Raw genomic sequence first — 15,772 nt, 5'->3', positions numbered from 1 at the left:
ATCAGCTTGGGGCTCAAAACACAGAGGAGGGCATGGCAACCCACTCCAGTGTTCTTTGCCTGGGAAATCCCATGGACAGAGGAGCCTGGCGGGTCACGACTGAGCAAAGCTACAAAGCTGCTTGGAAGCTGGAGCCAACTGCTGCTTTATAGCGAAGCACTCATGGTCCCGAGAGACAATTTTAAAGTGTGAGCTGGGTGGCTAAGTGAGGAGGATCAAATGATGTAGCACCATGCAGGGAGTTTGGATTGCATCCCGACTAGTATTTGGCTGAGCATGGGTGGGGGTGAGGGGGAAAGGACCATGCACATATGGTCACATTAAGAATATTAAATGAGGATTTGGGTTGTCTTCAGTAAACCACCGGAGAAGGCAATGGCATCCCACTCCAGTACTCTTGCCTGGAAAATCCCATGGACGGAGAAGCCTGGTGGGCTGCAGTCCATGGGGTGGCAAAGAGTCGGACACGACTGAGCGACTTCACTCTCACTTTTCACTTTCATGCACTGGAGAAGGAAATGGCAACCCACTGCAGTGTTCTTGCCTGGAGAATCCCAGGGACGGGGAGCCTGGTGGGCTGCCGTCTATGGGGTCGCACAGACGGACACGACTGAAGCGACTTAGCAGCAGCAGCAGTTAAGGCAAATTCTGAACAGAAGATACAAAGAAACCAAAAAAAAAAAAAAAAAAAACTAAACGCAACTGCCACTTTTGAAGAGCCGTGAGCAAAAGCAGGGTACTTACCAAGCATGCTCCCTGCACACAACAACATCAAGGAGAGGGCAAAACTAAGGCACCCCTCCAGCCAGACTCCTGGACACACCTCTACCCTCACCCTATATAAGGAACAAGCTTGCCCGACGTGGAGGAGTGAGCAAGCAAGTGAAGTTGTTTGTTCTTGCTCCCTGCTACTGCAGCAGGGGGCACCAGTAAAGTCTTGCCTAAATTTCTTGTCTGGCCTCTAGTTAGTTTCTATTGATTTGGGAAGACCAAGAACCTGTAAAATCTGTTACTTTTCTCAGTATCTTTAAAACTCTTACAGGCTGCACCTGACAAGCCTCAGAAATAGCCCCAGACTCTGGAGTCTGGAACAGTGCACACTATCTCCATGTGCAACCTTCCCTGGACAGTGGGCAGCTTAATATCCAGAGCATCTAGTGGTTGTCCAGCCTTTCCCTTCCCATTTATCAAGTTGAGGTATTTCCACTCTATTCTCAGTTTTTGGAGTGACTTTATCATGAAAGGTTGTGGCATTATGTCGAATGTTTTTTAATTGAGATGATCATGTGATTTTGGCCTTTATCCTATTAACATGGTGTACAACACTGATTTTCAAGTTTAATCAACCTTGTGTTCCTGGGATAAATCCCACTTGGTCATTGCTATGGACTGAATTCTGTCCCCTAAAATATATATGCTAAAGTCCTCAGACCTCAGAATGTGACTGAATTTGGAGATAGGGTTTGTAAAGGTGTAATTGGTTAAAAGGAGGTCATTAGGATGACACTGATTCAATATCAGTTCAATATCAAATTCCATTTATCAACCCTTGTAAGAGGAAAATTTGACACAGATTCAGATAGAGGGAAGGCAAAGAAATAAAATAACCATCTATAAGCCAAGGAAAGAGGCCTTAGGAAAAAATCAACCTTGTTGACATCTTGTTCTTGGACTTCTCAGCCTCTAAAATTGTGAGAAAATGAATTTCTTTTGTTTAAGCCACCCAGTCTGTGATACTTCGTTATGGCAGTCCTAGAAAACATACAGTCATTGCAGACAGTTCTTTTATATGTTACTGGATTGATTTGAGGATTTTTGCCTTTGAATTCATAAAGGACATTGGTCTTTAGTTATTTATTTTTTCTTGTGTTGTTTCCATCTAGTTTTTGTATCAGTTAGAATGAGTTTGGAAGTATTCTCTCCTATTCTGTTTTTTTGGAAGAGTTTGGGAAGGATTGCTATTCATTCTTCGTAAAATGATTGGTAGACTTCAACAGTGAATCAATCTAGACCTGGATGTGTGTGTGTGTGTGTGTGTGTGTGTGTGTGTGTGTGTGTGTGAAGTGCTTTACTTACTAATTCAATCTCTTTACTTGTTATAGATTTATTCAGATTTTCTGTTTCTTTCTTATAAGGGTTTTTGGGATTATGCTTAATTTTTATAACAGCATTATTGAGATATATATTGTTACTGTTAGTAACTCAGTTGTGTCTGACTCTTTGTGACCCCATGGCCCATAGCCTGCCAGGCTCTTTGTCTATGGGATTTCCCAGGCATGAATACTGGAATGGGTTGCCATTCCCTTCTCCACAGGATCTTCCCCACCCAGGGATCAAACCCGGGTCTTCTGCACTGCAGGCAGATTCTTTACTGTCTGAGCCACTGGGGAAGCCCCTTATTGAGATATAATTCACATACTATTGAAAATTGCTCAGTTGTGTGCAACTCTTTGCAACCCCATGGACTATACAGTCCATGGAATTCTCCAGCCTAGAGTACTGGAGTGGGTAGCCTTTCCCTTCTCCAGGGGATCTTTCCAATCCAGGGAGTGAACCCAGGTCTCCTGCATTGTGGGCAGATTCTTTACCAGCTGAGCAAAGGGAAGCCCTCATATACTATAGTACTGACCTATTTATACAATTAAATGTCTATTTCTTCTTTGGTTAGTTTTGATCATTTTTGTCTTTCTAGGTCATCTAATTTTTTAGCATACAGTTGTTCATATCATTGTCTTATAGTCCTTTTTATATATAGGGATGTCCTCTCTTTCCTGATTTTAGCAATTTGAGTCTCTTTCTTTGGTGGGTCTAACTAAAGGTATATTGATTTCCTGATCATTTCAAAGAACAAACTTTTGATTTCATTTATATTCTCCCTTTCTTCTCTATTGTCAACTTCATTTATTTCTGCTCTGATCTTTGATTTCTTTCCTTCTGCTTGCTTTGGGTTTAGATCACTCTTCTTTTTCTAGTGTCTTATGGTAGAAGGTTAGATTATTGATATGATATCTTTGTCCTTACTCTGCAATTTCTAAATTGATTCTCACTAATACTCTTTAGTTGCTCTCACAATAAGGCCCAACACCCCAGTGGGCCCTTGGCTTGGCAACTTCATCTTGGATCCCTTACACTGGGTCAGCTGTCAAGGTGCCCAGACATACCACAGGTGCTCAGAGACACCAGCATTCTGAAAAACCTCCTGTGAACATACACTGCCTTGCTGTCTCCCTTTCCTCCAGACACTGAGTCTCATTTCTCTATTTTTCTTAGCATAGTGCTTGGCTCTGGCGTAAGGCCTCATCAATTTTTACAGACTGACTGATAAACTGACCAGTGGACCTATCATGCTATGTGGTAACTGCCTATTCCCTTGGCCATATCCCTCTTATTAGAAGTTCAGGTTCAATGCATGATACTGGATGCTTGGGGCTGGTGCACTGGGACGACCCAGAGGGATGGCACAGAGAGGGAGGAGGGAGGGGGGTTCAGGATGGGGAACACGTGTATACATGGTGATGTATGGGAAAACCAATACAATATTGTAAAGTAATTAACCTCCAATTAAAATAAATAAATTTATTTTTAAAAAAAGAAGTTCAATGAAGGCAGGACCTTGTCTGCCTTGCTCCCTGAATCAGTTGAGACCAGTCAGTTTAAAAGAAAACATTACAGGCATTTCAAGAAGGAAAAAAAACCTAATGCTGGAATTAGATGTTGACTAATCTGTTTAAGGTCTGGAGGAGCAAAGGTCAAGGACTATGGATACCACAAAGAAATTAGCACAGTGCCGAAATTAGTATGTGCCGAACCCATAAAGCTTTCCTGATACCTCAGTGCTGGAGACTGACAGGTAAGGGTGCAATTCAGGAAAGCTGCAGGAACCTCCACCCCTTAAGCCTGCAACTAGTCTGCCACCACCAATATTAGAGAAAGAATGCATTCCTTCTGGCCTCCACATCTTGCAGCAATGTCTCTCAGAGAGACTGTGATTAGAACCTTGCCTGCAAGTGGTTATGGGCATGAAAATGGGTCCAAATGCAAACAAAACTCAGCAGTAATGACTTGCTTGAGTAAAGTGTGTGTGGTCCTATGAGCATGCAACATTTGGCTGATACCTGCCTTTTATATTCTGACTCCCTTTATGGATCCCAATAGTAATTTATCATGGACTTATTTCTTGATCACAACTACTATTTATTAAGTGCTTACATCACTATGCCATCCAATCGCTCTGCCAAATACTTTCCATTTATATAGTCCTTTAATTAATATTTGTTGAATGCTATGAGCCAGACAACTCTTCTGAGCACTTAGAATAAATCAGTGAACAAAGAGACATAAACCTTGGTCCTTAGAACTAACCTTCTCATGGCGGGAGAAGGGTAGATGATAAAAGCAAAAAAAAAAAAAGCAAAACATGTGGTATGTTGGAAAGTAACAAGTGCCATGGGAAAAAAAAATATCAAGACAACGAAGTTCTGGAGTGCTGGGGAGGATTGGTGAGTCGTATTTTAGAATAGGGTAGTCAGGGTAAGCTTCATTAGGAAATAATTAAGCAAGGGCTTGAAGGAAGTTAGGGAGTTAGGGAGGTAGATATTTGGAGTAAGAACTATCCAGGGTAAAACTTTAAAAGCATAATCTTTAAGATCAAGATAAAGACAAAGGAAACTCCTGAGACTAAAGGTTTTAACAAGGTTTATAATGCAACAAAAATCAGCTTTAGGGTTGGAAAGGAAGATACAAAACAATCATTCTTTTTTTTTTAAATATACTTTACAGATGATAGCATTTTCTACTTAGAAACACAAAGAACCAGATATTAATTTCTGGAATTAATAGGAAAATTTAGCAAGGGTGCTAGATGTAAAGTCAATATAAAAATCAATTTTATTTCTACCAAACAATCCAATAGAAAACTGGATAGAACATATGAAAGAAACAGTTGTTAAAGGAGGAAACCAAATTGCCAATAGACGTTGACAACACACTCAGCTTCATCAGTAACTGGAGAAATGTAGATTAAATAGACAATGACAAGCCAATTCACATGTCTCAGATTGGCACAGATTTTAATTTGGTTATATCAAGAACCGGAAAGAATGTGCTGGTACAACTTAGACACTTTGGAAAACAAATTGGAATTAGCTGTTAAGTGTTGAGATGCACATACATTTTGACTCTGGATATCACTCCTCAGTGTGTACCATAGAGAAACTCATATATGCATCAGCAGACAAGTAGAAGCATGTTCATATCAGTACCGTTTGTACTAGCAAACACTAGAAATAACCCGTATGTCCATCAATAAGCCCCTAAAACAGTGCCTGGCACATAGCAACATCCATTAACTCTAGGGAGAGGAGCTGCATAGATACATAAACTATGAACGATTCATAAAATGGCATGTTACTTAGCCTTCTACTCAAAGTGTGGTCCAGGACCTCAGGGTTTATTCTTGCCTTCCTTCTTGCTGACTTGCAAATTCTTTTTCCGACAGTGAAGAACCTGACTTTCAATGTCCCATGTAGGTATTTTTATTTTTACCAGAATGGTGCTTTATTATAGGTCTCATCCTGTTTCTTACTTTTTTTCATTTGCACTGGTCAAGATCTTCCTATGTTGCTGTGTGTACATCTAGTCTCTTACTTCCAACTGCTGCTGCTGCTTCTAAATCCCTTCAGTCGTGTCCGACTCTGTGCGACCCCATAGATGGCAGCCCACCAGGCTCCCCCGTCCCTGGGATTCTCCAGGCAAGAACACTGGAGTGGGTTGCCATTTCCTTCTCCAATGCATGAAAGTGAAAAGTGAAAGAGAAGTCGCTCAGTCGTGTCCAACTCTTAGCGACCCCATGGACTGCAGCCCACCAGGCTCCTCTGTCCATGGGATTTTCCAGGCAAGAGTACTGGAGTGGGGTGCCATACTTTCAACTACAGCATACTATTTCATCATATGTATCCCCCTGTCTTACTGACTTGCATCATTCTTTGCAGAAAAATATATGTTACCACCAAAAAGATCTTAAGCAAAGACCTCATCAACAGTCCCTAGGGAGAATCAACCTCAATGCCTTTGCAATCGCTGTTTCCTCAGCCTGGAATGCTCTTCCTCCAGCTTTTTCATGGCTATTTCTTTCCCACAATCCCTTGGATTTCAACTCAAATGTAATCTTAGAGTTCTTTTCCATACAGGATTCTATAAAAGTGTTCTCTCCTCCTTCTACCATGAAACATCTTATCACATATTCAAATACTGCTCTATTCTCTTTATGTCCCTGGTCACTAGCTTCAAAATCTTATTTACTGATTTATTACAAATGTACTGCTAGTCTCCCTCAACTCAAATATTGACTTCTTTTTAAATTTCATTCTTACACTTTTTAACGTTCAGGATTCCATAAAATGCTGAGTTTCCAGAAAATAGGGTTAGTCTCAGGGCTGTCACGTGAAGCTCCTTGGGTTGTGCACTGCATATTTACATCGTATTCTGTTGTGATTGCATAGGCTTCCAGGGAAAATTGCTAGGAGGCCGGGAGATGTGAATCTTGACTGGTCCTTCAGGAGCAACTCTCAGAGGCACATCTCCAAACCTGCCCATCTTGGAAGCTGCTTGCTCTGCCAGTCAGGAAGGTGGGGAGGGGAATTTGCTGGATTTATTCATTGGAACTTTCATCTCAGGATCTGGAAGCTGTCGCTTGCCACCACCGTACCTGCCTCTCAGCTCCCAGGAAGCTATTGATTGGTCACTGAGAAACTGCTACAGAAAAATCAACATCTCCATGACTACACTTGCCAGCATAAAAAAGAATTTCAGTTTCTTGAGGGCAGGGATTCCGTTGGCATTTTTCTCTGCTATGTTTCTAGCACCTAGAACAATTCCTGGCATTAAAGAATAATTGAATGAAAGAAAGGTAATGTTCTGGGCAATTCCAGATGACCTATAGGGAGGATACATTTCATAACCAAGATGAGTCAGACCAAATCAGAATATTTTACTTTCCCACTTGTCCCTTACTCAACAGACTTCATCCCTACTCCAGATAGTGTTAATGTTATACAGCTGGCTGTAAGCAGAGGGGTGTTTCTCAGAAGTTAACGTGGTTCAGTCCTTAACCCTTCCTCATCCTGATTTTGTGACCTGCCCTTAGGGCTCAGGCTATGGCAATAACTTGCAAGTAAAATCACCCGATAACATGGAGTTTCTGTGATATTGGTGACATTAACTCCTCAGTGTAAGTGAAGTGCAGTCTGTAGTAAAATGATGTTTTAAAACTACAAAGGGTCTTTTGCCAATAAATATTTTACTAATGTTTACAGAAACAACTCTCTAAACTTACAGTAGCATTGCTTTTAACTTTATTTAATTATTTATTTGGCTGTGTTGGGTCTTAGTTGTGGCACACAGGATCTTTGTTGCATCATGTGGGATATTTTGCAGGACACAGTCTCTCTAGTTATGGCACATGGGCTCATCGTACTAAGGCATGTGGGGTCTTAGTTCCCTGACCAAGGATCGAACCTACGTTCCCTGCATTTAAAGGCAGATTCTTAACCACTGGACCGCCAGGGGAAGTCTCTCTCCTTCACTTCTGAAGGATTTATTCACAAATATAGAATTTGGGTATACGTTTATGGGTGGTAAACTGAACCACAGATTAATCCTGGTCCATACCACTTCTTTCAGTGTCGATGCTTCAAGTTTGCCTTTTTTCCCTTGACCATGTAGGTAGGACAATTGTCTAATCAGTGTATATAAATCTGTTGGGTTTCTTAAGAAGTCACATGGATGTCATAGAGATGTTCAAGTGTGCCGAACAGGCATTTTGAGAAAGCGTTAATACTCAGATCAGCCCTTCTTGTGAAACTGGGATGGAGTCATGGTGACTCTACCTCTTGCAGACAGGTTTCAAAAAGTTATGACTAAAAGGAGATATGAGGATTTTTCCACTTCTTTAAATAGTCTTGAAAACATGGTCAAGTTTGGGTTGGACTTGGTTTAAAATAAAGATGAAATGGGCTTTTGAACACACCAGTAAGAAATGCCATGTATGAGGGCAAGGCAAATGAAAACCTGAGTAATTTCTGTGCAGGGTCCAGGGCAAACAAAGGATTAAGACAAGTGTTTAGAAATCACTATGAGGTATGAAGAAGTTTAGTACGTGCCAACTCAAAATATGCCGTTTCAGTTATACTGATTATTTTTATCTGACGTCATCTGAAAAAGGAGAAGGCAATGGCCCACTCCAGTACCCCACTCCAGTACTCTTGTCTGGAAAATCCCATGGATGGAGGAGCCTGGTAGGCTGCAGCCCATGGGGTCACAAAGAGTCAAACATGACTGAGTGACTTCACTTTCACTTTTCATTTTCATGCATTGGAGAAGGAAGTGGCAACCCACTCCAGTGTTCTTGCCTGGAGAATCCCAGGGACGGGGGAGCCTGTTGGGCTGCCGTCTATGGGGCTGCACAGAGTCAGACACAACTGAAGCGACTTAGGAGCAGCAGCAGCATCTGAAAAAAACAACTTTTTCTTAAATCCCCTTCTTTGCCTAGAGACAGATCTTCTAAAAGGAACTCAATTGTCATAAATTCCCTCCTTGGAAGTTTCAACAACCAGGAAATATTGAGACTTACCAAAGGAGAACTAGAAATCCCTCAGGCGTGTCCGACTCTTTGTGACCCCATGGACTGTAGCCTACCAGTCTCCTCTGTCCATGGGATTCTCCAGGCAAGAATACCGGAGTGGGTTGCCATTTCCTTCTCCAGGAGATCTTCCTGACCCAGGTCTCCTGCATTGTAAGCAGACCCTTTACTGTCTGAGCCACCAGGGAAGTCAAGGAGAACTAGAAGTCAACACCAAACCCAGACAACTCTGTCTCAAACTATCAAATCTCCCATCTATGCTTCTAAGGAGTCATTCATTTTTCTATAAATCATTTGCTGTCTCCTAGACTGCCCATCAGAGAAGGCAATGGCACCCCACTCCAGTACTTTTGCCTGGAAAATCCCATGGATGGAGGAGCCTGGTGGGCTGCAGTCCATGGGGTCGCTAAGAGTTGGACACGACTGAGCAACTTCACTTTCACTTTTCACTTTCACTCATTGGAGAAGGAAATGGCAACCCACTCCAGTGTTCTTGCCTGGAGAATCCCAGAGACGGGGGAGCCTGGTGGGCTGCCGTCTATGGAGGTCGCACAGAGTCGGACACAACTGAAGCAATGCAGCAGCAGACTGCCCATATCCTCCCTCCCCTATCCCTGGCAAAGTGGCATTCAGTTCAGTTCAGTTCAGTTCAGTCACTCAGTTGTGTCCAACTCTTTGCGACCCCATGAATCACAGCACGCCAGGCCTCCCTGTCCATCACCAACTCCCGCAGTTCACTCAGACTCACGTCCATTGAGTCAGTGATGCCACCCAGCCATCTCATCCTCTGTCGTCCCCTTCTCCTCCTGCCCCCAATCCCTCCAGGCTATGGTTTTTCCAGTAGTCATGTATGGATGTGAGAGTTTGACTGTGAAGAAGGCTGAGCACCGAAGAATTGATGTGTTTAAACTGTGGTGTTGGAGAAGACTCTTGAGAGTCCCTTGGACTGCAAGGAGATCCAACCAGTGCATTCTGAAGGAGATCAGCCCTGGGATTTCTTTGGAAGGAATGATGCTAAAGCTGAAACTCCAGTACTTTGGCCACCTCATGCGAAGAGTTGACTCATTGGAAAAGTGGCATTATAAGATCTCAAATCTCACTGTCTTTCTGGGTATTTTTTTCTTATGATGCCCATGCTGAAATAATATTAAAAATTAAGAAGTGTATATACATTTTCTGTTAATCTGCATGTTGTCAGTTTTTCTTAATTGACCTATGAAGTGTATATAGCTAAGAGAGTAGAGGGAAAATCTGCTCCCAAGCAGGTAAAATGTAAGGACAATGGGGCAATTCAAGAATAGAGAAATACACAGCATCAAGCGAATATACCAGAAAGGGAAAAAATATGCGTGTGGATTTGGTGAAACTCTATAGTGCAGAGTTACCAGGGGGGAAAATTATGAATTAAAGAAAAGTTGGGACTTCCCTGGTAGCTCAGAATGTAAAGAGTCCACCTGCAAAGCAGGAGACCTGGGTTCCATCCCAGGGTCGGGAAGATCCCCTGGAGAAGGAAATGGTTACCCACTCCAGTATTCTTGCCTGGAGAATTCCTTGGACAGAGGACCCTGGTGGGCTATATACTCCATGGGGTCACAAAGAGTCGGGCACCAATGAGCGACCAACACACACATACACACAAACACACAGTGGGTTGACTGCCCTGGTTTTCTGAGGAGTCAGGGAAGGGGATGGTGTAAAGGGGCAGAGCGCTCCGGGCGGGCTTTCCTTGCAGAATAACGCATTCTGCAAAAGGATCCCTGGAGGGCAGCGCCTTCCAAACCATTCAGGCCCTCCGGCTCTCTTTTTGGGAGTCCAGGAGGAGGCGGGGCTTGTCGGAGGGGCGGATCCTGGGGGTGGGGCAGAGTCGCTGGCAGCAGCTCTGTGGTACCCGGCAAGGGGCGGGGCCACGTTAGGGGTGGAACTGTGCTGGCTGTCGCCAATGTGCGTGCAGGCAGGGGGCGGAGCTGTCCCTGGACAGCTCAGGCCTGGCCTTGGATGTGGCAGAGGAGGCAGTGGGAGACCACCCCCGAGGGGAGACTGAAGGCGGGGCGCGGCGGGGAGGGGCGAGGAGGGATGTGACTGCTGTCTGCCAGGAGCTCCAGGCATCGAGTCCACTTGCCCGCCAGCTCGTGCTGCGGTCGGTCCGCGGGTCCCGCGCCGGCCCGGGCCCATGGCGGCGTCGGGGGCTCTGTCTGCGGCGGCGGCAGCAGCGGCCCTGTCGGGCGTGGCAGTGCGGCTAGCGCGCTCAGCCGCGATCCGCGGCTCGTATGGCGCCTTTTGCAAGGGGCTCACGCGCACGTTGATCACCTTCTTCGACCTGGCCTGGCGTCTGCGCATGAACTTCCCCTATTTCTACATCGTGGCCTCGGTGATGCTCAACGTGCGCCTGCAGGTGAGGATCGAGTGAACGCCCACTACCACCTCCGCCCGGCCGCGATGGCCGCATCGGCTTGAAGGATTACGGGGCCGGGGGCCTCCAGGACGTGCCGGGGAAGGGGCGGCCCAGGCCTCTAAGCCCTAGACCACAGCGGAGGACGAAGCCACCGAGACCCGGCTCCAGCCAGCCACGTCGCGGCTGGTGACGAACTGCACAGAAAGCTAGCGAAAAGGGCCCTTTCCGTCGAACTCAAGAAAATTATCTGAATGCAGCCGACCTGTTGCCTCACTTTGGCCGAAGTGGGGAGCAGAAGGAAGAAATTCTTCAATAGGAACATGAATGATTGACCCTGACCGAAAAGGTAGGAGGCCAGAGGTTGGACTTGCGGGCTGGAGGGAGGCGGTTGCCATGGCATCTAGATATCCAGCCCCTGGGCGGCTTGGGGGAGGAAGGGACCCGTGGAAGCCAGCCTGGAAAGCTGCCGAGCTGAGAGCAGGCAAGGCAGGGTGCACGCAGGCCCTCTGGACTCCCTTGTCATATTTCCAACTTGGGGATGAGAGGCGGCTTCCTGGGCATCTCCGAGGGTCAGCCCATCACCTCGGCCCACAGCCCCGGTAGTGTCACCTGAACACGGGGGGAATGGAGGGAAATGGCCCTGGAGAGGCCCGGAGAAAGCCCTAGAAGAGAGCGGATGCTGGCCCCCTTGTCCTCCACCCCTCGAGAGACAGCCTGGATGGATGGTTGTGTTCTTGGCCCAAGCTCAGGTCTGTCTCTTTCTCAGCCCTTCACAAGACTTCCTCCTGGCGGGTCTCTGGGACTGCTCTCTGCCTGCTCCTGCTGTCTCTGTTGCTCCTCTCCACCCTCCAAAGCTTTGCATCAGGGGACAGGGAAGAGTGGGAAAGACGTGTTCCTCCCAGCCCTGCCCCGTCTCAGCCATGCTCCCTCCACCTCCTACCAGTACCCTCCTGGTGCCACCGAATGTGCTGCTCCAGTCCTGGACAGCCTCCAGCAGCCCCTGTGTCCCACAGGATTTGGGCAAGTGAGGGTCTCCTTGAGTGGAGGGCAGCTGTCAGGCTGGGATGGGAGAGCAGATGGAGAAGAGGCTTGTAGGGTAGACGATAGTTGGGGAGACTAGGATGTCTCTGGGTGAGGAGGCAACTCTCAAGTCCCCATGTTTTTCTTGCAGGAACTGGTGTTATAGAAGGTGAACCGCCCCTTCTGTGGTCTTGTCGAGAGAGTCAAATCCCTGCCTGGGGCACCCCTGACCCTAGAGTTGCCTGGAGAGCAGCCAAGAGAAGGGCCTGACCCCCCCACCCCGGAGGAGAGGAAGGGCCTTCCAGGCAGAGAGCCCGAGGGGTGGAGTGACCTAGTGGTCCGGTTCTGGCATGGGGAAGGAAGTACAGAGCTAGAGACACTCTGGCGGAGCTCTGTTCTCCCCGCCTGCCGGGCTCTGGGAAGGGAGACATTTGCCCTTGTCACATAGATCACAAGTTGGGGAGCTGAACCTGCCTCTGGGCCTGCATTCCCCACCTGCCCCCAGTCTCTGGGAGACCTGGCACAGTGGGATGGGGGAAGGGAGCACAAGCTCCCAAGAGATCTAGAGAGAGAAAGGCCCATGGCAGGGAAGGTGGGGTGTATGGCAAGTCACAGGGAAGAACCAGGGGACAGTCTAAGCTGAAATGGTCACAGGAGAGATGAGTCCCAGACCCCCCTGGGGAGCAAGGTCCTCACACACAGTCAGGCCTCCCCACCCCAACCCAAGCCCCACCCAAGGCTTAACCAAGGGTTCCTTGGTGTTGAGTGGCACAGGCCTCTCAGTTTGGGTGGGGGTGTTGGCTGGCTCCTGGGGCCAAGTGTAATAGGAGGGAAGGGATACATGTGGGTGGGGTGGAGCTGAGACCCACGCATGACCCCATGTCTCTGTCTCCAGGCTGCCCCTCCTGCTAGGATCACACAGGAGCATCTGCTCTGGACGGGCCTGCAGCGGCCCTGGCTGTGCTGCTGACTGGTGCACCAGGAGCAGCACTGAGGGGAGCCGGGAGAGGCCCTGGCCCTCACCCCCCATCCCAGATCCACATCTGCCCCCTCACTGATTGCTCGCGGTCCTGGTCCTCAGTTCCTGGGACTAAGAACCACAGCAGCCTGGTTGCCCCTGGGACAGAGGGGCTGAGCCTCACACCATGTGCCCTTCTCAGCCACCCAGGTCCCGGCTGAAGATCTCTGCCTGCCTCACCCCGAGGCCTGAGGCTGCACCTGGGCTACCACATGCCCCCCGCAGATTCCCACAGACGGAAGGGCGCTGATGGCTTCCTCCCTTGTGCCAAGTTGCCTGGAAACCCCTGGTCCTGGTGGCCCCTCCTCCACCTCAACTGTGTTCCTCCAGGACCATTTCCGGGAGACTGCCAGCCTTTGGAGTGCATCCCTGGAGTTCTGAGAGACTGTGACATGGGGCTGCAGGGGTGGAGAGGAGCGGAGGACCAGGGGCCTCCTTGGGGCTAATGCACAAATGTGTGCACTTTTCAAGTTCACGTCTCACCCTCTGGGTGACTGGATCCCCAGCCGCAGCCTCTTCCTGGGCCAGCCTGAGAGGACCTGGGAAGGGCACTAGGGAGGTTTTTACTTAATATGTGTGTGCCTGTGTGTGAATGTGTGTGTGAGTGCGCATGTTGAGTGCATGTGTGAGTGTGGGATGTGTGTGGGGATGTATGTGCGAGTATGTATGCACATGCATGAGGGCTTGAGTGTGTGAGTGTGTGGGTGTGTGTGTGGATGAGGGTGTGGGTATGAGTGCAGATGCATGAATGCACAGATGCTTGTGTGTGAATGTGTGGATGTGAGTGTGTGTGTGTGAATACACGTGTCAGTGTGCATTTGTGAATGGGTGTATGTCTGTGCACAAGTGTGTGATTACTTGTGCACACACGAGTGACTACGCGCTGCAGAGGCTGCAGAACTGTTTAGCAGGTGTGCAGTGCAGGAAGGGCTCCCTGTCCTTCCCGGGCTTGTGGCTCTGTTGGAGCTGCCTGGGCCCTGGGAGGCGGCTTCCCAAAGTGGAGAAAGTATGTTGGAGATTCAGGGGCCTCGAGCAGAGACCCTTTGCCACCTGCAGAGAATCCCCTCTCCTTGTGGGGCTCTGGCTGGGGGCTGTCCGCCCCCAAAGATACTGGCCGTGGGAGGGGCGGGGACACGTCCTCAGCACGTGCTCCTGCCGCTGCTTTTCTTACTGTTTTGATCTTGAATACTTTGCTGCTTCTGCTCTCCCACCGCTTCCTCATCTCCCGACTGGGCCCCTGCTGCTCTCTATGCACTTTGTTTGCAGTCTGTTTTTCAGGCAGTGGAGCTTATACACAATCACTGACTTGAATAAGACAACTTTTCCTTTTCTGTGTGTGATGAACTCGGCACCAGTCAGCGCAATCTGGTCAGAGAAATGTTCTTGTTTCCAGTGTTGTCAAATCTTGTGTCTATCTAAGTTAATAAAAAATATTCTTTGAATTGAATAAAATAAAAACTGGAGGCCTCTTGTTTCTGGTGTGGTGCCCCCTTGGAGGAGAGGGGCTGGTGGTGAGCTCACCCCACTCTGGTGGCCAGAAGCTGGGGGAGGGGAGCATCCTGAGGGCTGTAAGTGGGTGGGGTCATGGCAGGGATGGTGGCCTGTTCAGAAGTTGCTCTGAGACAGGACTTGACTTGGAGCGCTGTTCCCGGGATGAGAACTCAGCAGCATAGGCCTGGCCTAAGATGTGGCAATTGTCCCAGTTTGTCCCATTCACAAACTATTTGAATAACCAGACAGCTAAGCGTTTTCTTTATTTTAAAGCCTGGTGTTAGAAAGCACTTAATTCAGTTGAACCCAAGGATGGGCTGGGGTAGGTGAGGTGAAATGGACCATCTGCAGATCATTTTGTGTCACCCGGAGGCCCCTCTGCAGCAGCAGGTGGCAGGGACCCATCGCTTCTCTGGCAGTCAGGTTGGTGCCCAGTTTTGGAGAAGATCAACGTTGGGGACCAGAGACCAGCTTCCCTTCCCTCCACCTTAGACGCAAGCTGTCCCATCACAGGGCCCGGGGTGGGGACTCTGAGACTGCCGTAGAGGGAGAGGGGGTGGTGGTCAGAGGCTGGGGGAGGGAGGCCTGCAGAGAAGCACAGCACCCACCTCAGAGGAAAGGAAGGTAGGGCCCTCTTCTGCTCACAGAAACAGAAACGTCAGGTCATGGGGTGGCCGAGACCTGTGCTTAAGCAGAGTCCCACGACAGGACCAAGGCTCTGAGCTACTGGCAGATCTTAAGGCCTGGCCCTGGCATCCCCTGAGGGTCCTGTCACCCCACTGGAGGGACTCATTCTCTGCTCCCCATCCTCCCTGTCTGTCTCCTGACTCTGCCCACCCTTAGACCAGGATCCAGCTCAGACCCCACCTCCACACCTGCACTCACCTACCCAGGCAGGGAGGAAGAGCACACAGCTCCCCCAGCCCTTATCTGGGCACCCTCGNGCTCTTCTGTCTGAGAAGAGATGGCCGAAGTGGGGAGCAGAAGGAAGAAATTCTTCAATAGGAACATGAATGATTGACCCTGACCGAAAAGGTAGGAGGCCAGAGGTTGGACTTGCGGGCTGGAGGGAGGCGGTTGCCATGGCATCTAGATATCCAGCCCCTGGGCGGCTTGGGGGAGGAAGGGACCCGTGGAAGCCAGCCTGGAAAGCTGCCGAGCTGAGAGCAGGCCAAGGCAGGGTGCACGCAGGCCCTCTGGACTCCCTTGTCAT

The 15,772-nt window shown here is 48.4% G+C and overlaps 1 protein-coding gene and 1 long non-coding RNA gene across 2 annotated transcripts; both read left to right on the top strand.

The window, feature by feature from the left end:
* Positions 1-10,627: 10,627 nt before the first annotated feature.
* LOC108634478 (small integral membrane protein 10-like protein 2A) lies at positions 10,628-10,987 on the top strand (the record flags this gene model as incomplete). The annotated part of the gene is given in 1 exon segment (XM_018044308.1): positions 10,628-10,987. A coding segment is annotated over 1 exon segment (179 nt), but the record flags the coding sequence as incomplete, so codon positions are not given.
* A 420-nt stretch (positions 10,988-11,407) lies between these two features.
* Positions 11,408-14,520, top strand: LOC108634479. The gene is made up of 2 exons (XR_001917637.1): positions 11,408-12,219; positions 12,946-14,520. It is a non-coding gene; the product is annotated as an uncharacterized LOC108634479 (long non-coding RNA).
* The last annotated feature ends 1,252 nt before the right edge of the window (positions 14,521-15,772 follow it).

The sequence above is a fragment of the Capra hircus genome (assembly GCF_001704415.2).
Source record: "Capra hircus breed San Clemente chromosome X unlocalized genomic scaffold, ASM170441v1, whole genome shotgun sequence".
NCBI classification, from domain to species: domain Eukaryota; kingdom Metazoa; phylum Chordata; class Mammalia; order Artiodactyla; family Bovidae; genus Capra; species Capra hircus.
The sequence above is the reverse complement of the archived record's forward strand: the minus strand, read 5'-3'. Positions and strand labels throughout refer to the sequence as shown.